This window comes from Engystomops pustulosus, chromosome 1 (genome assembly GCF_040894005.1).
Source record: "Engystomops pustulosus chromosome 1, aEngPut4.maternal, whole genome shotgun sequence".
Lineage (NCBI taxonomy): Eukaryota > Metazoa > Chordata > Amphibia > Anura > Leptodactylidae > Engystomops > Engystomops pustulosus.
In genome coordinates this window covers 89166525-89188896 of record NC_092411.1, presented here as the reverse complement: position 1 = coordinate 89188896, position 22372 = coordinate 89166525, and the positions used below count along the sequence as shown (strand labels likewise).

At 42.6% G+C, this 22372-nt stretch overlaps 1 protein-coding gene across 1 annotated transcript in view; it reads left to right on the top strand.

Moving 5' to 3' along the window:
- Positions 1 to 22022, top strand: part of MYO18B (myosin XVIIIB) — a 378023-nt gene extending 356001 nt beyond the window's left edge. Inside the window, exons 43-44 of the mRNA XM_072147027.1 lie at positions 6278 to 7458; positions 21837 to 22022. Coding sequence (XP_072003128.1) covers positions 6278 to 7458; positions 21837 to 21850 — 1195 coding nt within the window. The 3' untranslated portion in view covers positions 21851 to 22022. The remainder of the gene's footprint in view (positions 1 to 6277; positions 7459 to 21836) is intronic.
- Positions 22023 to 22372: the final 350 nt, after the last annotated feature.

The following is a 22372-nucleotide window of genomic DNA, read 5'->3' as shown; positions in this document are numbered from 1 at the left end:
CACCTTCTTCATCATGGTACATGTAAGTGCTGATCTTGCGACCCAAATTCTTTTTTAAATTCCGTGGCTTTCCCGAATCCGTCGTGTTGTCCGACGGCCACGCCCCCTGATTTCTGTCGTGTGAAAGCCATCGCCGAAGCGCCTCAATCCGATCGCGTGCACCAAAATCCCGTTGCAATTCAGGGCAAATCGGAAATATTGGAGAAACCAAACGAAAGTGCGGTGTTCGGACCCTTAGTAAATGAGCCCCATTACGTTCAATTTTCATGGACTAAAAGAGATGCTTAGGGTTCTATTCAAGGAGTAGCTGGAAATAGTAAAATTTGCATGACATATAGGTGATAATTTTTCTAGCTACAGGTTTTAGAGACTACCTGAAAGCTCACAAGCTGACATCTCAGAAATAAATGGAGTGCACAGCACTCTATAGTCAATGGGGCAGATTTACTTACCCGGTCCGTTCGCGATCCAGCGGCGCATTCTCTGCGCTGGATTCGGGTCCGGCCGGGATTCATCAAGGTAGTTCCTCCGCCGTCCACCAGGTGGCGATGCTGCGCTGAAAAGCATCTGAATGCTCTGGAGTTCACCGGCTCGGGCTGAGTGAAGGTAAGCGCGTCCCAAGAGACACATTTCTTTTTTTAAATGCGGCGGTTTTTCCGAATCCGTCGGGTTTTCGCTCGGCCACCCCCCCGATTTCGGTCGCGTGCATGCCGGCGCTGATGCACCACAATCCGATCGCATGCGCCAAAATCCCGGGACAATGCCGCAAATCGGAAATATTCGGGTAACACGTCGGGAAAACGCGAATCGGACCCTTAGTAAATGACCCCCAATGTTTTTAACAAATACTGTTATAGTTTTCATAGTGCTGCACAACCCCATTTAAGGTCATGTTTGCAGTTTGTTGAATGAGAGTTTATGTTGAATGACTATTTTTCATAATGACTTGAATGGCAGATTTTTTTTTTTTACCTGAAGCTGAAGTGTGACTACATACTTCTTGTCCAAGTCTTTGCTGTACTTTAAATGACTCTGTATTTGAAGATCAGTGAAAGGTGAACGTGTTGGATGTATTCATGGAGGCCTTACAATTTTATAGCTAGAAAATCATCATAAATATCCATCCTCTGTGAAGAAATCAAGAGAAGCCAAGTGCACGCTAGAAGTTATTTCCCAGAGAAAATGATTTGTGAGGCTTGAAATGCAATTTCCCTGTTTAGACTTTAAGACTTTGTTGACAAATGCCTAATGATGCCATGAACAGAAGAGTATCTAAGTTGAAACTTTACAAGATATTTCCCCTTTGCTTCAGTCAGAACCAGCATGACTAATGCAGCTTCATGTATTTTGTAAGCCCCTGAATAAGACCTTAACCCCGCTTATATATATAGGAATACATTTTATGTGCGTGGAATAGTGAAACTATGCTAAGGGACGGGATATTGTCTCTGATGTTTGTCTCTTTTCTCAATATATGTATTCAGTGACCTACCACCTTCATATTATGGGCCAACCACATAACATGCATCATCCAGTCTAATTTCTCTAGCTTCCCCCGAAGTTATTGACACTGAAAAAGTCACAAAAATAGTTAGCTTTTTTTGCTTTTATTTGGCCGTTAAATGCTAAGTAGTACTTTCCTCAATCCAACATTGCATTTTCCCACAGCTTCTAGTCTCCAGCCCATGACTGCTCGAGGCATGATTCAACATCACTCCGCGCTGATTGGCTGTCATGGTCACATGATGACCGTAGCACAACACTGGAAGAAGTGGGAAGAACACTTTTTCCTGTTACTACCTGGTATTTAAGAGCCAAATTAAAACAATAATATATCTCGGACAGCCCCTATAACCTGCCCAGGTTACAGTGTAAGCTTGTAGCTACAAGTGAAGAAGTTTTAGCTTGAAAAGATTGTAAAAAAAAAAAAAGAAAAGAATAAAAGAAAGGGCAGCAGGATCGTGTATATGATATGTCTGCTAGTATACATTATAGCAAATAATGGAAAGATTAATGTAATTTTTGGATTAAATTGTTTAGGTGTTTAATGGCATAAGATATACTAAAATACTTCATTCCTTACCAAAGCATGCATGTTGAAGCAAATGGCCATGAAAAAATGTTAATTTCTAAAAAGTCTGTACAACTATAATATTTCACACCCACAGTTAAAGTGACACCTCATGTTGATGTATTCCAAGAAACCACCGAAACAGGTTCCAAGGATCTCCAATTGCCTTCCTTTAGCATAGGACTGTTGAGGAGCTTAGCACATAGGCCTTAGTACATAGACAAATTATGCTATTCTATGGTAGTGAATGAAATCCACTCTTCCTTCTTTCTTTCTTTAACCAAACCCATACATATGGTTAAAGGCAGTCTACTATCAGAATCAAGAATGGATACCTTATTACATGCAGAAGGGCTCTAGGGCATTACCGGAGCCACTCCATGTTGCAGCTTCAAAAGATGTTACACTGTCTGAACCTCCCCCCTTCTCCTTCAGCTCTCCCCCGCCCTCTGCCTGCTGTAATCTCATGGAAACAAATGAAGTTTCAGCACACAGTGAAAGGGGGAGTGCCTTGCACAGTTTAACAGCTTGTGAAACTACATCACGAATTGGCTCTGTAAACAACCCCCAGAGCCATTCTGGCTCATTAGCATTAAAAGAAGATTTTAGAAGGAAGCTGGCTATGGATAACAAATATAAGAAGCTTATCACAGTCACAATGCCTGGATCTATGTGTAAGTGTCCCTGATTTATCATGATGGATTTTGATGGTAGATTTCCTTTAAGTGCATTACACAGCCACCAAAAACATTACAGTGACAAGAATGGCTATATCTGGACAGGACTGTGTCTTTTCGGATGTGTTGTAGATTGTGTTTTCACATTCATCATACATACAAATGTTCCCTTCTATCATTATCCCAACTACAGACATGTAGCCTCAGCACACTGACAATACACATCTTAGGAAACCATTCACATGAAGCTATCCTTTTCACAAAGACGAATAAATGTTATTTTTGTGTGTGGTTAAGGTAAACCCCATTATACTTAGCTTCCTTGAAAATCCAAATGCAAGGAAACATGGCTCTTTATATTCCTTGATCAGCTTATGTTGTAGCATCTCTCTATTTTACAGAAAATCCAGCTGGAAAATTTGTCTTCTTTCTCATGAAAATGTGTGCCTTTGGTTTTCCAGCGGGACGTTCTTGGCCAATTTTCATAAACCTTCTTCGTTCTTCTTGCAGATTGTAACTCATTTTTCATTTCACATTCAAAGTACTTAGAAATAAATTATGATAAACACTCCTTACAATCTTTTTAACAGCATTTTTGTATCACACTGTAAAATAGAAACGCATCAAAAAACATTAGAAACTCAATCCATCTTGCAGATTTTTTTTACCAGTTGTGATGATGGAAAAATCAAATCTAAAGGTGGATACATTAGACATTAGATATTATACATAAGATTCAAACCTGCCAATTTAATTGGGGCCTGTCAGCTATCTAATGTGTTATAGATGTGTTCCAACTCTCCTATGATATCTGATTTTGGGTTGATTTCTGCATATAAAATTTGCATGCCTGTCTTGCAATTACTTACCCCTCTCTCCCTTTTAAAACATTATGTCTGAGGTAAAACCAGGGGCATAACTTGAGGGGGTGCAGAGAGTGCGACCACAACCGGGCCCTGGTGGCTTAGGGGCCCTTAAGGTCTCACTTTCCCATATGAGAAGACTAGTACTATAAAACATACATAATACATACATTATTGTCGGGGGCCTGGCACAGACTTTGCACTGGGGCCCTTCAGCTTCAAGTTACGCCACTGGGTAAAACTGGTCTTGTTGCTTATGGAAACCAATCAGAGCTCTGCTTTAATTTTATAAACAGCTGTTGGAGAATGAAAGCTGATTTCTGATTGGTTTCCATGGGCAACTAGAACAATTCTGCTCTCAGACACTTCTGATAAATCTCGCCCAGTGCTGTTTAGCCCAGTGTTCACATTTAGGGTGACCGGGGAAGTAACTGTTGGCTGAACAAGTGGGTTGACCGCTAACAACTTACATTACACATGACAGGTGTATAATATAATAGGTGTAGAATATCAGGCTTATTTGCTGTTTGACCATATATCACGAAATACTGAATACATTTTTATGTTTCTTCAGGAAACCAGTTTTTTTGAAGATAGTGTTGTGGATTTGTAACAATTTATACAAATTTTTGTAAAAACCATAGTTCTATTTCAATCTTCCATGTAGAGATATCTCAGGTGTCCCAATATTAAAATGTGTTTAGGGATGGCACAGTCACCAGGGAGCTGATTATTACTTTAATGGTGTGATGAAGTTGTGGTCCTGGTATAGTATAGTTACACCTGCATAGCAGTAGTTAGTGGTGTCATTCTATAAAATATTCTACTCTGCAGGGGCATAACATAGCAGCTGCTATGGGGCCAACAGTTTCAGGGGGCCCGGCCACCTGATCTGACACACTAAGGAATGCTAATATATTACCCTAACTGCATGTAAATGTGTATATGCTGTATGTGTCTATGTTAAATGTATATGCATTCTACATGTATATGGTGTGTTTGTACTTACTGTATGTCTGAGTATATAATTTATGAATAAAGTGTATAAAGTGTATGTGTGTATATTAAAATACCTGTATATGCTATATGTAAGACGGTATAAATGTATATGAGGCCATAAATGTGTACGTATGACTGTATACATGTATGCATGTGTGAATATAAATGTGTGCCTATGAGTGTATAAGTAGAACTTCATGTGTATGTATATAAGTATATAAACATGTGTGATTGTATGAACATGTGTATACAAAAATGTATATGTCGTTAATAATGGTAAGGCGGGCCCCATGACCCCGATCCAGCCTTTCCGAGTTACGCCACTGCTTCCACGGCACTTGATAGAGTCCCCCGCAGCCTTACATCATGGAAATACATGTTAATAGCAGGTTGTAAAGGCTAGTCACAACCTTTAAGGCTAACTAAAACTCAAACAATACTGTAATGAAATTGAATAAAATCCCTTTACGTCTAATCTAATACTACATAAACAAAGAATCGATATTTGTTACTAGAAGGCACTACTAATGATAAGCATTAGGGTATACAATAAATGGTTTGCATAGTGACATCATGTTTAATAGTTATCTTTAGACTGTGTGGATGCCTTGAAGCTATTGTATAGCTAGGATAGCACTAGACACCATTAAAAGGCAACCCAATTTCGGCTTCATGTGTCTTTTCTGTTATATTCTGAGAGCTATGAGCTGATAATCCAAGGAAATACATTAACTACATACATTTACAATAGTGCCTTGGGGGAAAAAATGGATTAGCTAAATTTAAGAGATTTTTTCAGTCATTATAAAACATGTAATGTTGAAATAACATTCTTCTTTATGTTCATGGTGCAAAAATTATGGAAACAATGTTGAAATAAAACATTAATGTGAATTGGTTTAAGGAACAGCTAACAGGTGCACTTCAGCATGTCCATTATAGGAAAGAAATGTGTCTCTTTGTGCATTTGCTAGATGCAACACCAACCATCAACCTCTTAAAGGATAACTACCATCAAAATAAAAAAATAGATCCAGGCACTGTGACCGCGGTAATCTCCTTATATTTGTTATCCATGACCTCCTTCATTCTAAAATCAACTTTTACAGTTATGCTAGTGAGTCTGAAGGTCTCCGGAGGTAATACCAGAGCACTTCCACGCTGCAGATTCACGGGTTGTTACAGTGTGCAAGAAACACTTTCTTCTCCCATTTTGTGCTGTAAGAGGAAGCAGTGAAGTTATGATAAAGCAAAAAGGGGAGGTCATGCAGTCTAACAGCCTATGAAGCTGCTGCACGGAGGTGCTCTGTTAACACCCCTAGGATGTTAGCATATCTTTAAAGGTTGATTTTTGAAAGAAGGAGGCCATGGATAACAAATATAAGATTATTACAGTCACAATGCCTGGATCTATGAGTAAGTGTACCTTATTTATTATGTTTGATTTTTTATTGTTTACTTTAGTCTATACCATAGTTTTAGTTGTCCAAACTTTAAGAAGATGCTTATTTTCCCTATAGAACCACAACATTCATTTATGGAATCATGATTGAAATTTAAAAGTAAAATGTGTAATATAATATGTATATGCATCATAGCAATGTCTTGTTGCCATGAGGCTCACATATGTTTAGATATTAAACTCTTTTATGCTGTGTTTGATTTAGGCAAAAAGATGTGAAGGATCAAGATGCAAGTCAACCAAATTCTTCCTTGAGTTCTGGGTCAAAGAATTATGAAAACATTGCTATTTCTCCCAAAAAGGAGAACACAAGCCCATTGCTTCACACTGGAAACACTACTCCAACTTTGAGCAGAAGGCGTTCCTCCCCAGTAGAAGAAAAGCTTTCACGTTCCTCATCTGCTCTATCTGAGTTTTTAGATGAAGTGAGAAAGAAAAGGGCTTCAGAAAAAGATCCATCATCCTTAGTTATTGAAGAAACATCTTCACTGCCTATTTACCGGACAACTGGAGCTTCTTCTCTTAGAAGATGTGTACGGCTTGATGATGATGAGGAAGATTTTTCGGTTGCCCTGAGCAAACTCTCAGATGAAAAGCCTATGACAAGTCAAGGATTAACACGTTCATCAAGCCTTCGCTGCTTACCATCTGAAAAGTCTGACCCAACATTGTCCCCTGCTGTGAAGCGCATGGCAAGGTTCGGTTCTTGTGAGTCTCTTAATCAACCACCACATTTTAAGCTTGCATCTGCAGAATCAGGAGTAGAAGGTGCTAGTTCATCTTTGAGATCAAGGCCGTGGAGACAATGTCTTGAAACACCACTGGAAGAAGCTGGTGAAAATGAATTTGGTAAACAACCTCTTGTTTTCCAAAATAGAAGTCTTTCTAATGTATCTGATCCTGGAAATGATGAAAACTTCTTAAATTGGAAAGTACCAAATCTTAATTTTGAAAGGAAACTTACAGATGATTCTGAGGACATCCTGCCTGCTCTTAGACGGTCTCAATCAACTCAAAGTTTGTCCAAAAACTCGAGAAAAGATGGTCAACGACCACTCAGTGTTCATTTTGGTGATCTCCCGTCATATGAACCAAGCCCTTCTTTAGGGGGATTGAGAAGTGTTTTAAAGAAAAGTTCAAGTATTGGAGAAGATCTGGGAAATCTGTCTGATTCTTCATCATCTTCTGGTTCTGTCGTATCCTGCAAAAGTGCAGATAGCATTAAAAGTCGGCCCCGGATACAAAGAGTAGATGGAGAAGGTTACTCCGGGAAACCGATAACATCTGAAGTCCCACAAGAAAGTAAGAGACCTGAAGCAGAAGGCAAAGAAGATGATGTAAATAGCATAATGAGGAAATATTTACGGAAAATCGAGGAAGAGCAAGGTAATGTACTGTCAATAATAAAACTATATAGCGTTTACAAGCTATAAATTCCATTTGTTTCAGTATATATTTGTCTTCAGAATTATAGAATTCTAATAATGATTTTGCATCATCTTTTCACATAGATCTTCATCATTCTGTTTTCCTCTTTCATATTTGTGAATAAATTGACAACTGGGAGTTACCATTGCCTCTAATAAGGGTGTGGCCTTCACAGTTTCACTTTGTCAGTACTGATTGAACTGTATAGGAGAAGATCAACAGCGGACAACAGCTACTTATCCCTTGTTTACACATGGCACAGCATGCTATACATAAACATGAATGCATACATTTGTATTGTCTCAGAAGGCTAAGTGGAGACAAACACTAAGGTGTCGGACTCGGGTTTATGTAGAAACAAATATAAATTTCCTCTTATACAGTAAAAACCTTCGGAGTAACAGCACCGCTACTCTTAGCCTTTCCATATATGCTCTTAAAGGGCTGATCCAGAATTTGTTTTTTTCATTAATCACCATCATCATAATCTGTTTAACAAAGTTATTACTCTTCTACTTCATAGCTCAATGACATTACTATTACTGAAGGATTGTTTCAGCTCACAGCGGCTTTGTAGGGGTGACGTGGCTGCATGTAAAAAATGCTGTCATTTTTTTTAAACAGTTGATCGTTGGGGTTCCAGGATTTATTAGTGAACAATAAAAAAATCCCCCTTAAAGAAGACAAGATTGATTTAGGACTCTAAACTATTAACAGGTCCATATGCACCTGTGGCTAATGGCGCCAAATCAACCTTTTTGAAGTTTTTATATGGAAAAAAAATAACTTTAATACTTGAATGTGAGTCCGATGAGGCACATTGGACTCATATCAGGAGATACCATTATGCTGTCTTCACTGCACACACGCCATAAAACACCAGTTTCACTCACTGGAATGCACAGGTGCCAAGGGTGCAAGGGAAAAGGTGAGTATGTTTTTCTTGTCCTGAATGCTTAAAAATCATACAGGGCGATTTTGGACACTAAGGACCTGTGGGTAGTTTAGTGTTTCAAATCACCCTGGCAGGTTCCCTTTAAAGCAAGGATATATATATATATATATATATATATATATATATATATATATATATATATATATATATATATAAATAGATATCTTGAAATAGTCAGGTTTTGGTTTTGCAGGCTGAAGATACAGTTTAACAAGAAAATGACATGCAGGTAAAGAGTGTAGCGCACCACACAACACACGCATTAGCCATCGCTGCAAACTTTAGAGGAAATATTTGTTTCCATTAGAAAGTGATTTTATGTCTCACCTGACTGATATTTTCCATTTCTTGTCCATCTCATTAAATCTGTTCATTATCTGCAGCAGGCTGACAAAAGCCATACTGCATGGCTCATTAGCCAACATTGAGTTCACTTACTTGGCACAGGCTTCTACAGGACTTGCATACACCCAAATACTAAAGGAGCCATAAAATGTATCTGATGTGTATTATATTAATAGGTTTCTAGAACAAAATGTCACACTCAATTCTGTGAATCTACGGCAGGGAAAAAATATTCAGGGAGCATTGTTTGACAAAATATTTTAGACTTTTTCCATTTAACTCCATGTGACATTTCCTTTATTATCTACTAAATGGTAAATCCATGATTGAGATAACCTACTGTAAAGGATCTGTAGTTCTGGAGCACCTGGGGATCTGCAAGCTGCATATTGGTTATCCATAGAAGCAGTTTAATTAGGTTTCCTTTACTCATTCCATGATACAACTTCTCTATAGTCCTCATTAATGTTGCGTCCTTTATCATTTACTTGAAGGGCAAGGGTGAGTTGACATTTGGAGCATTGAGTATTTATGCATGCTATTTGTACACTGCTAAATACTCTTCTTTCTTCTTTTTTCACTGCTTTTCTCATTAGCTTCCTTTGTGGTTTTCATTACATTATTGATATCATTTGGCCACTTAAACAGCAGTCTGTCTGTGTAGAATGGATCACCTAGTGCAGACTAGCTACTCAGTCTAGGCCTCCTCGTCTTGTCATAGACTACCGGCTGGCTAGGTAGTTTTTTTGAAAAATAATATTTGGACCCCTGTAATATCTGTTAATGTCTGTTTAGTTTGGATCTCATTTTGCTGCTACTGTTGGGCTGTGCGGTAGTCTATAACATCAGTCAATCTGTGCATTGTGAACCAACTACTGTAATGTTCACATAATATTTTCAGGAGAGGTTCAAAAAAGGAGGTACATCAAAAAAGTGTCCGTAGACACATACATGGCACATGGCATTTACTGACCTGCTATATAAAAAGTATACATTAGTGGTAGGTTCATTAGACTGTTAGACCCATTGGGTATAGGGACCAATTTTGAAAGCTCTGTGCAGGGCTGCGTACTGTGCACTATATAAATGAAGAATTATAATTATTATTAGAGCCTATAGGAGTATAGCCATTAGAGGCTATAGGAGACGGATACCATGGTATGGCATCCTTCTCCCATCTCCACCGAATTTATACCTTAGGCTTCAGATATCATGCTAATATGAGGGAGGGGCAACCACAATTTTGCAATGGGGTATTACCGTAGGTACGTCCTGGGGTAACAAAGTAGTTGTTTTACAGGTAATATGAATTACAGGTGCTAAGATTATATTTGTGCCCATAATAACTTCACAATATTAGTCATAACAAAAATTATACTTGCATGTCTTCCTCCTATGGGACTGTCTAAGATTGTTACCTCTTTGAGAAGATAAATTGTTAAAGTGGTTTCCCCTTTTTCAGGATTTAAAAAACAGGGTTCCATGATAGGTTCCATAGGTTTGTTCTTAAATTGAATTTATATGTAAGTTGAAATTGTATATTTTATAATTGTAGATCCAGGCAAAAAAATTTTTTTGCCCCAGTGACAATTGTAGTTTCAACAATTTTTGCTGTAATTCGACCAAGGATTATTACTAGAGATGAGCGAGCACTAAAATGCTCGGGTACTCGTTATTCGAGACGAACTTTTCCCGATGCTCGAGTGCTCATCTCGAATAACGAGTCAATGGGAGACTCGAGCATTTTTCAAGGGGACCAAGGCTCTGCACAGGGAAGCTTAGCCAAACACCTGGGAACCTCAGAAAAGGATGGAAACACCACGGAAATGGACAGGAAACAGCAGGGGCAGCATGCATGGATGCCTCTGAGGCTGCTTAATCGCACCATTATGCCAAAATTATGGGCAACAGCATGGCCATGACAGAGTGACAGAATGAAGCTAGATAGCATGTAAAACATCCAATAATTGACCCTGACACTATAGGGGACGGCATGCAGAGGCAGCAGCGGCAGGCTAGAGAGTGGCATGGCGACATACCCTAAATGGACTCAGGCTTCAAACCAATGGGTGGCAGAGAGGAACCAAAGGAGGTGAGCAAGAAGCGCTCAAATAATATCGGTACATGATAAAAGTTTGCCAGTATATTTTGTGGATTACACAGCAGGGTGGCGACAAAGTTAACATGGAAGCCATGAAAACAACCCAAAATTCTGCCTGACACAGCTCGTTTGATAAGGGGACCATGTATGGAGGCAGTGAACTAGTAGTAGATTAAAGGTGCTGCAGTTAAAACTATGTTAGTTGGATCTTGGCATGGAGCTGGCGCTCCGCTGCCAGGCGAGCTTTCGCCAATCCAAGCCCCTGTCTCTAGGCTACTCCCCAAACAGCACTTCTAAGAACCTTTTGTATAAGATCAAGTGTAGTAGCGTTCTTATAAGTTTGGGATATGGCGGGTGAGGGGAATGTAAACAGATGCGCAAGAAGCGCTGAAATAATATCGGTAAATGATAAAAGTTTGCCAGTATATTTTGTGGATTACACAGCAGGGTGGCGACAAAGTTAACAAGTTTGATGTGGAATGCCCTGTAATAGCTCTTGGGCGGTGTGCCTTTTATCGCCTAGGCTGAGCAGTTTGAGCACCCCCTGCTGTCGCTTAGCGACGGCACTGCTGCTGTGCCTAGAGCTACCGACTGATGGCGCCATGGCCACGGATGGTAATTCGGAGGAGGAGGAGGTATACTAGGCCTTTGAGACCTGGACCGAGGTAGGCCCCGCAATTCTCTGCGTCGGCAGTATATGACTAGCCCCCGGGTCAGACTCGGTCCCAGCCTGCACCAAGTTAAGTGTAGTAGCGTTCTTATAAGTTTGGGATATGGCGGGTGAGGGGAATGTAAACAGATGCGCAAGAAGCGCTGAAATAATATCGGTAAATGATAAAAGTTTGCCAGTATATTTTGTGGATTACACAGCACGGTGGCGACAAAGTTAACAAGTTTGATGTGGAATGCCCTGTAATAGCTCTTGGGCGGTGTGCCTTTTATCGCCTAGGCTCAGCAGTTTGAGCACCGCCTGCTGTCGCTTAGCGACGGCACTGCTGCTGTGCCTAGAGCTACCGACTGATGGCGCCATGGCCACGGATGGTAATTCGGAGGAGGAGGAGGTATACTAGGCCTTTGAGACCTGGACCGAGGTAGGCCCCGCAATTCTCTGCGTCGGCAGTATATGACTAGCCCCCGGGTCAGACTCGGTCCCAGCCTGCACCAAGTTAAGTGTAGTAGCGTTCTTATAAGTTTGGGATATGGCGGGTGAGGGGAATGTAAACAGATGCGCAAGAAGCGCATGATGCGCATGGAGCTGGCGCTCCGCTGCCAGGCGAGCTTTCGCCAATCCAAGCCCCTGTCTCTAGGCTACTCCCCAAACAGCACTTCTAAGAACCTTTTGTATAAGATCAAGTGTAGTAGCGTTCTTATAAGTTTAGGATATGGCGGGTGAGGGGAATGTAAACAGATGCGCAAGAAGCGCTGAAATAATATTGGTAAATGATAAAAGTTTGCCAGTATATTTTGTGGATAACACAGCAGGGTGGCGACAAAGTTAACAACTTTGATGTGGAATCCATGAAAACAACCCAAATTTCTGCCTGACACACCTCGTTTGATAAGGGGACGATGTATGGAGGCAGCTTTATGGACGACTTTTGGAGGTAGCAATGGAGACAACGTGTGGAGGCTGCTATGGAGACAATTTAATTTGGATAGTGCCTGTATGTGGCAGTCCAAAAAAGTTTTCAAACCAGAGGAGCAGGTAGGTGGCCCTCCAGAAAAATGAAATAGATTGAGTGCCTGTATGTGGCAGTCCAAAAAAGTTTTCAAACCAGAGGAGCAGGTAGGTGGCCCTCCAGAAAAATTGAATAGATTGAGTGCCTGTATGTGGCAGTCCAAAAAAGCTTTCAAACCAGAGGAGCAGGTAGGTGGCCCTCCAGAAAAATGAAATAGATTGAGTGCCTGTATGTGGCAGTCCAAAAAAGTTTTCAAACCAGAGGAGCAGGTAGGTGGCCCTCCAGAAAAATTGAATAGATTGAGTGCCTGTATGTGGCAGTCCAAAAAACTTTTCAAACCAGAGGAGCAGGTAGGTGGCCCTCCAGTAAAATGGAATAGATTGAGTGCCTGTATGTGGCAGTCCCAAAAATTGGCCCTCCAGAAAAATTAAATGCATAAAGTACTATAGCTAGAGCCAGTGGGCCCTGTCAAAAAATAGCCAGTTTCCTCTGCTTTACTCTACAAAGAGGAGGAGAAGGAGGAAAATGAGGAGGAGGAGATAAATTATTCAGGTTGAGCTTCCTTCACCTGGTGGAGATTGGAAATTCTGAGAAATCCAGCCTTTATTCATCTTAATAAGCGTCAGCCTGTCAGCGCTGTCAGTCGACAGGCGTGTACGCTTATCGGTGATGATGCCACCAGCTGCACTGAAAACCCGCTCGGACAAGACGCTAGCGGCAGGGCAGGCAAGAACCTCCAAGGCGTACAGCGCCAGTTCGTGCCACATGTCCAGCTTTGAAACCCAGTAGTTGTAGGGAGCTGTGTGATCATTTAGGACGATGGTATGGTCAGCTACGTACTCCCTCACCATCTTTCTGTAAAGATCAGCCCTACTCTGCCGAGACTGGGGACAGGTGACAGTGTCTTGCTGGGGTGACATAAAGCTGGCAAAAGCCTTGTAAAGCGTACCCTTGCCAGTGCTGGACAAGCTGCCTGCTCGCCTACTCTCCCTCGCTACTTGTCCCGCAGAACTACGCACTCTGCCGCTAGCGCTGTCAGAAGGGAAATACTGTTTCAGCTTGTGCACCAGGGCCTGCTGGTATTCATGCATTCTCACACTCCTTTCCTCTCCAGGGATGAGAGTGGAAAGATTTTGCTTGTACCGTGGGTCCAGGAGAGTGAACACCCAGTAATCGGTGCTGGAATAAATTCTTTGAACGCGAGGGTCACGGGATAGGCAGCCTAGCATGAAATCTGCCATATGCGCCAGAGTACCAACGCGTAAGAATTCACTCCCCTCACTGGCCTGACTGTCCATTTCCTCCTCCTCCAACTCCTCCAACTCCTCTTCTTCTGCCCATACACTCTGAACAGTGAAGGACTCAAAAATGGTCCCCTCTTGTGTCTCGCCAACATTCTCCTCCTCTTCCTCCTCATCCTCCTCCACCTCCTCCGATATGCGCTGAGAAACAGACCTAAGGGTGCTTTGGCTATCAACAAGGGAATCTTCTTCCCCCGTCTCTTGTGACGAGCGCAAAGCTTCCGACTTCATGCTGATCAGAGAGTTTTTCAACAGGCCAAGCAGCGGGATGGTGAGGCTGATGATGGCGGCATCGCCACTGACCATCTGTGTTGACTCCTCAAAGTTACTCAGCACCTGACAGATATCAGACATCCACGTCCACTCCTCATTGTAGACTTGAGGAAGCTGACTGACCTGACTACCAGTTCTGGTGGAAGTTGACATCTGGCAGTCTACAATCGCTCGGCACTGCTGGTAAACTCTGGATAACATGGTCAGTGTTGAATTCCACCTCGTGGGCACGTCGCACAACAGTCGGTGAGCGGGCAGTTGGAGGCGGCGCTGCGCTGCCCTGAGAGTGGCAGCATCTGTGCTGGACTTCCTGAAATGCGCACAGATGCGGCGCACCTTCGTGAGCAAATCAGACAGATTGGGGTATGTCTTGAGGAAACGCTGAACTATCAGATTTAACACATGGGCCAGGCATGGCACATGTGTCAGTCTGCCGAGTTGCAGAGCCGCCACCAGGTTACGGCCGTTGTCACACACAACCATGCCTGGCTTCAGGTTCAGCGGTGCCAGCCACAGATCAGTCTGCGCCATGATGCCCTGTAATAGTTCTTGGGCGGTGTGCCTTTTATCGCCTAGGCTCAGCAGTTTGAGCACCGCCTGCTGTCGCTTAGCGACGGCACTGCTGCTGTGCCTAGAGCTAGCGACTGATGGCGCCATGCCCACGGATGGTAGTTCGGAGGAGGAGGTGGAGGAGGGGTGGGAGGAGGAGGAGGCATAGTAGGCCTGAAACACCTGGACCGAGGTAGGCCCCGCAATCCTTGGCGTTGGCAGTATATGACCAGCCGCAGGGTCAGACTTGGTCCCAGCCTCCACTAAGTTAACCCAATGTGCCGTCAGCGATATATAGTGGCCCTGCCCGGCAGCACTCGTCCACGTGTCCGTGGTCAGGTGGTCCTTGTCAGAAACAGCGTTGGTCAGGGCACGGATGATGTTGTCTGACACGTGCTGGTGCAGGGCTGGGACGGCACATCGGGAAAAGTAGTGGCGGCTGGGGACCGAATACCGAGGGGCGGCCGCCGCCATGAGGTTGCGAAAGGCCTCGGTCTCTACTAGCCTATAGGGCAGCATCTCCAGGCTGAGCAATCTGGAGATGTGGACATTAAGGGCTTGGGCGTGCGGGTGGGTTGCACTATATTTGCGTTTCCGCTCCAGCGTCTGGGGTATGGAGAGCTGAACGCTGGTGGATGCTGTGGAGGATCGTGGAGGCGACAATGGGGTTTTTGTGCCAGGGTCCTGGGCAGGGGGCTGACTATCAGCTGAAACAGGGGAAGGAGCAGTGGTGTGCACGGCCAGAGGTGAACGGGCTTGGTGCCACTGAGTGGGGTGTTTAGCATTCATATGCCTGCGCATACTGGTGGTAGTTAAGCTAGTAGTGGTGGAACCCCTGCTGATCCTGGTTTGGCAAAGGTTGCACACCACAGTCCGTCGGTCATCCGGTGTTTCCTTAAAGAACCTCCAGACTTCTGAAAATCTAGCCCTCGCCACGGGAGCCCTCGCCACGGGAGCTTCACTACGTGACACATTTGGCGCTAATGCACCTGCTCTGGCCCTGCCTCTCCGTCTGGCCCCACCACTGCCTCTTCCAACCTGTTCTGGTCGAGGACTCTCCTCCGTCTCAGAAGCACTGTGTTCACCCGGCCTCTCAACCCAGCTTGGGTCTGTCACCTCATCATCCTCCGATCCCTCAGTCTGCTCCCCCCTCGGACTTCCTGCCCTGACAACAACTTCCCCACTGTCTGACAACCGTGTCTCCTCATCGTCGGACACCTCTTTACACACTTCTTCCACTACGTCAAGAAGGTCATCATCACCCACAGACTGCGACTGGTGGAAAACCTGGGCATCGGAAAATTGCTCAGCAGCAACCGGACAAGTGGTTTGTGACTGTGGGAAGGGTCCAGAAAACAGTTCCTCAGAGTATGCCGGTTCAAATGCCAAATTTTCCTGGGAGGGGGCAGACTGGGGGGGAGGAGGCTGAGGTGCAGGAGCTGGAGGAGTGCCGATTTCGGTGACATGGGTGGACTGCGTGGAAGACTGACTGGTGGACAAATTGCTCGAAGCATTGTCGGCAATCCACAACATCACCTGTTCGCACTGTTCTGGCCTCAACAGTGCTCTACCACGAGTCCCAGTAACTTCAGACATGAACCTAGGGAGTGTAGCTCTGCGGCGTTCCCCTGCTCCCTCATAAGCAGGTGGTGTCTCACCCCGCCCAGGACCACGGCCTCTGACCCCTGCAGTAGTTGGACGCCCACGTCCCCGCCCTCGTCCTCTACCCCTAGCCCTCGGGTTAAACATTTTGAAAATGAGAGTTATAACTTTAATTTTTTTTTTACTTTTTTTTGTGTTTTTTGTTTTTTTTTGTGTTTTTTAGTTTTTAAAACCAAACGATGCTATCCTATTGCTATGGCTATTTTCTAGACAAGTATGAAAGCACACTGCTATGCCAGATGAGATGACGCTGAGTTATTAAAAAAATAAACATAAAATGAAAAAGGAAATGGCAGACTGTGCCTAATTGAAATACAACCCCGGGCCCTAATAAATTTTCCCACTTCGGTCTTTGCGATGGATATGTGCGTCACTAAGCGCAAAACACAGCGGTCGCAAGTCTCACTACAAATTGCTCACAATTTGCTAGTAGATGCACTGCAGCAAGTACAGCCACCAGCAGATCAACCAGAAATCAAATATATATAACGCTACTGTAGGCGTAAGTAAGCCGTTTGGATTCTCCTATGGCTATTTTCTAGCCAAGTATGAAAGCACACTACTATGCCAGATGAGATGACGCTGAGTTATGAAAAAAATAAACGTAAAATAAAAAAGGAAATGGCAGACTGTGCCTAATTGAAATACAACCCCGGGCCCTAATAAATTTTCCCACTTCGGTCTTTGCGATGGATATGTGCGTCACTAAGCGCAAAACACAGCGGTCGCAAGTCTCACTCCAAATTGCTCACAATTTGCTAGTAGATGCACTGCAGCAAGGACAGCCACCAGCAGATCAACCAGAAATCAAATATATATAACGCTACTGTAGGCGTAAGTAAGCCGTTTGGATTCTCCTATGGCTATTTTCTAGCCAAGTATGAAAGCACACTACTATGCCAGATGAGATGACGCTGAGTTATGAAAAAAATAAACGTAAAATAAAAAAGGAAATGGCAGACTGTGCCTAATTGAAATACAACCCCGGGCCCTAATAAATTTTCCCACTTCAGTCTTTGCGATGGATATGTGCGTCACTAAGCGCAAAACACAGCGGTCGCAAGTCTCACTCCAAATTGCTCACAATTTGCTAGTAGATGCACTGCAGCAAGGACAGCCACCAGCAGATCAACCAGAAATCAAATATATATAATGCTACTGTATGCGTAAGTAAGCCGTTTGGATTCTCCTATGGCTATTTTCTAGCCAAGTATGAAAGCACACTACTATGCAAGATGAGATGACACTGAGTTATTAAAAAAATAAACGTAAAATAAAAAGAAACTGGCAGACTGTGCCTAATTGAAATCAAACCCCTAATAAATTTTCCCACTTTGGTGTTTGAGGTGGATATGTGTGTCACTAAGAGCTAAACACAACGGTAGCAAGTCCCCCTGCAAATTCCTCACAATATGGTACTAGCTGCACTACTAGTGCCAGCAAGCCCAGCCACAAGCAAATAAAAAAAAAAGTATAACGTTATTGTAGCCCTAAAAAGGGCTGTTGGGTTCTTGTTGAATCACTCCTGCCTAACACTATTCTAATAGAACACCCTATCGCTTTCCCTAACCAGCAGCAGCTCTCTCCCTAGCGGCATCCAGACACAGAATGATCCGAGCAGCGCGGGCAGCGGCTAGTCTATCCCAGGGTCACCTGATCTGGCCAGCCAACCACTGCTATCGACGTGTAAGGGTACCACGTCATGCTGGGTGGAGTGCAGAGTCTCCTGGCTTGTGATTGGCTCTGTTTCTGGCCGCCAAAAAGCAAAACGGCGGGAGCTGCCATTTTCTCGAGCGGGCGAAGTATTCGTCCGAGCAACGAGCAGTTACGAGTACGCTAATGCTCGATCGAGCATCAAGCTCGGACGAGTATGTTCGCTCATCTCTAATTATTACTAAAGCTTCATTACAGACACTTTACAGCTGATCATTGCAGCCTGGGACTATAGTAAAGCATCCAGAGAGCTTCACCAGAGGTCACAGTGGGCAGAGAACTAGGTGGGCATCTTTAGCTAGGGGTCATCTGTAAGTCGAGTGTCCTTAAGTAAGGGACCCCCTGTACTTACCTTTCTAGTGAACCTACTGTCTTGCAGTGTACAAGTAAGTCAGATGTTTCTTCCGTTTCTCCAGAGAAATAGTATATGATTTTCATTTTGCTATTTTCTTTTCCATTTTTTTACCAAGTGCTGCTGGTTCTAGGCATTTAAAAAAAAACCTTTGATGGAAGATGCTGAGTAACTCATGTGACATAATTTACATAAGTCCATGTGGCTGCCCCATTATACTTCCAGAAGTAGAAAGACAGTCAGAGGGGAACTCGATTTATTGCATTCATCACAACACTTCTTTTTGTGTCTGTGAAATGCAGAATAAAGTCTTTAGTGCATGAGTCTTGATCCACTTTAATGGAAAGCTTAGTTAGAGTTGCTTCAAACAATCTGTAAAGCACCAGATAAACAGTTGATATTATTACTGTGCATAAGTCCTAGTCATATAAGAAAACAGTCTTTTATGATGGTATTATTCTAAGAAATTCTATACAATGCATTGGACTTGAAGAGTTAAGAAAATGATTAAAAGTTTGCATGCATGTGTAACATCATTAAATTCTTCCAACATGAAGAAGAAACAGACTTTCATCTCAATTTGCTGTGACCAAATTATAGTTGTAATTAAAGCCATACCAGGTCTTATCTTCATCCTGCAGCAAATTCATGAAACAGCCATTGCAATCGCATGTTTCTGAGATTAGCTTTGCTCTAGGAGTTGTGTGACTTAAAATACTTGAAACACAGAACAATCCTATCCCAGGGAATTATGGATTCACAAGATATGGGGGGAAGAGTTCATTGACGCAATGTTATTTTGTACCTTTAATCTGATTGTTACAAAGTGGGATTAAAGGGGAGGGGGATTATGTTACCAACACATTATTACAAAATTACAAATAAACAAATATGATCCAGTGTACAGTATATGAGCATATTAATACATTATCTTGCAGTCATGATGGATATTTCACGGAAGTTTTTTCAAAAAAGTAGCTTACATTTTTGATATATGTAGTTGATAACCATGGGCCACATTTATCACTCGTTTTTTCTGTTGTTTTTGCGCCTTTTCATTCAGGCGCACGTTTTTGCGCCATTTTTGCGATTAAACGCAAAAACGGGCGCAAAAACACTCCAGCCCGAAGGTGCCGTTAACTGAGAAGAAAGCACTGAGCCCCTTTGCAGAAGAGCTCATTTCTAGCAGCAGAGCTCAGCCAGACACTAGAACATATAATAGATACATGAGATACTCTGCAGACAGGAGCTGCAGACTCTATTTACAGTTCATCACCCTATTTACAAAATATTCTGCAAAACGCTGAGCTCACAGCAAGAGCAAAAGAAGTTTGCACAAGTTTGCAAAATGTTGCAGATACGACAGACAAGTGTCCCCCATGTAATGCTGCACAGAATCACCAGTGTGTCTGAGGGGGATACTGTGCAGAATTACAGGGGTGCAGCAGGAGACCAGCACTGGGGGATCCCCTCCAGGAGAAGCCACTGCTGAGGAGGTCACTGGGTGCTGGGTGTCACACACCTGGGTGCTGCTATGAGTGTTATCTTCATTCTGGGCTGTGGGAGAAGCAGAGAGGAGCTTGTAGCAGGATCACATGTAAGTGCCCGAATCTAACATTGCGCCTAAACTGCACCAAAATTGCGCCTAAACTGTGTTAAAGTAAAGTGATTAATAAGAGGCAGAAAATATACTTATCACAGATGGTTGTAGCTTGTGATAATTCTGGCAAAACAGGGCGCCAGAATTTAGGCGCAACTACTACACTTAGGCGCACAAAAGTGATAAATGTGGCCCCATGTCTTTACTGTAGATTTTTTTTTAACTGTCCTCCATCTGACTACGATGTTATGACAGCTGTCTATGATATTTGAAATAGAACATTTTGCACACTGTTGAACCCCGTGAGATTTTAATGACACAAATTATGACATTTCCTTTACCTAAGTGTGATAGTCCATCATACTTATTTTTGATTCATCTGAGACATATTGGTATGGGCCTTTTTTTTTGTAGTACAACCCTCACATGGATGATACCAGAATGAGAATAGAGAAGCCACCTTGTGGTCACAAACTAAGGACTCGGGCGTAACTCATATTTCGTTTTTCTATATCCGTTGTAAGAATATGCCAGGAGCATTCCTGATATGTGCTTATAGTGAAGGGTTAAGATGAATCCCACTGTATGCACATACAGAGGTATGCGTCGTCCTTCCTCTCCCCCTGGAAGCACAAAGAGGAGTGAGCATTGGCAGCAGATAGTAACGCAGTCCTTATATAGACAGTGACATCTCTGGGTCCTTCCTGAGCGTACACTCATGGGAGTCCAATGACAGTCAGTTTTCAGCCAATGATGTGTCAGGATTAAGGATTGAGGATCTTCCATAATAGGATCTTCCATAGCAACTATGGCATCAAGGGGGGAACTTGCTTCTTCTGTTGCTTCCAAGACTTTTATTTGAATTATTTTCTGTAACCATAATATAACTTTATGGTTAATAACGTTAAAAGTCGGAGTATATGATGCAGGTAGACTACATGGATTAAAATGGTTGCAGTCAACTTGTATCTGCCACATAATGTACTGTTTGCAGATAATGGCCACATTTATTAAAGCCCCTGCACCAGTTTTTTGTCTGACTTTGGACATTTTTTACAGTGCAAAGTGTCGCAGCTGCACTTTAACCGACGCTGTTTGCGCTGTTTTTGATAAATGTGAGTGTAGCACAGTTTGCTCTGTTTTTGATAAATGTGAGCGTAGCACAGTTTGCTCTGTTTTTGATAAATGTGAGTGTAGCACAGTTTGCTCTGTTTTTGATAAATGTGAGTGTAGCACAGTTTGCTCTGTTTTTGATAAATGTGAGCTTAGCACAGTTTTCTCTATTTTGGTAAATGTGAGTGTAGTGCAGTTTGCGCTGTTGGGCTTATATATTTTGCAACTTCTGTAAACAGCAAGTCATGGTCTGAAACCATGGAAGTTTAGGTCCCTGAATAACCCCTTTAAGTTTAACCCATCATTTTCTTTCATTACTGATCCACAACAAAGACAAATTAAAAAGTCTAAGAGATCTTTCTCCTCCCACCTTCACCACTTTCAAAAAAGCAGGAATGGCAGGGAATAGTTTGGCTGCTGGCGTCCACCAGATTTATCTTTCATACTGGAAATTGTGAAAGCTGGTAAAATGTAATCTAACCCCTTCCTGGTGTAAAGCCTGCAGAGACTGTGCCGCAAATTTAAGAAGAGGCCTGGGTGATAAATTAGTTCCCCACTACACCAGGGCAAGGCTATGAAGACCAGCCATGATACCTTCCCAGTCTACATGATACTTGATAGATGAATTCTTTTGTGTTTTGCTTATTAAACCTACCCCAAATTGTAACAATGTTGTATTCCATTTTCTTTTAGGTCCCACAAATTGAGGACTCTTCATGTCCATGTAGGACACATCATATCTGCTTGGATTCTTCTGCCTAAGATGCACAATATATTTTTGCCAGAAGAGCGAGATTGTAAAGATGGATTTATGGCTAAGAAATAAAATGTTGTTCAGTAATTTGTTTGCTTTTTGGAAATAAAGCAATATGTTTCTCACCAATGTATTAATATAGTCTTATTGGGAATAGATGTGACATTCTTCTCTGAACTTTTGTTTCTTATTTATGGAAAGGAGGATGTTTTGCTGTGTCCCGTTACCGCAGGATTTCTGTATCTCAGATCTCAGATTATACCCAGTCGGTAACAGACAACAAAGGTAATCTTGTTTTGGGAGTCAGAGACATAACAGGGATTTGCTGCAACGGAAATACAGATCCTCAGTGTTAAAACCAAAAACCAAGTCTTGCAGATTTAATTAGCTTCTTGAGGAGAAAAGCTGAGATGCTGAGTAACAGTTGCATCTCCTGTATGCGCACAAACATTTAGACAGAACCTCATGGTGCCTC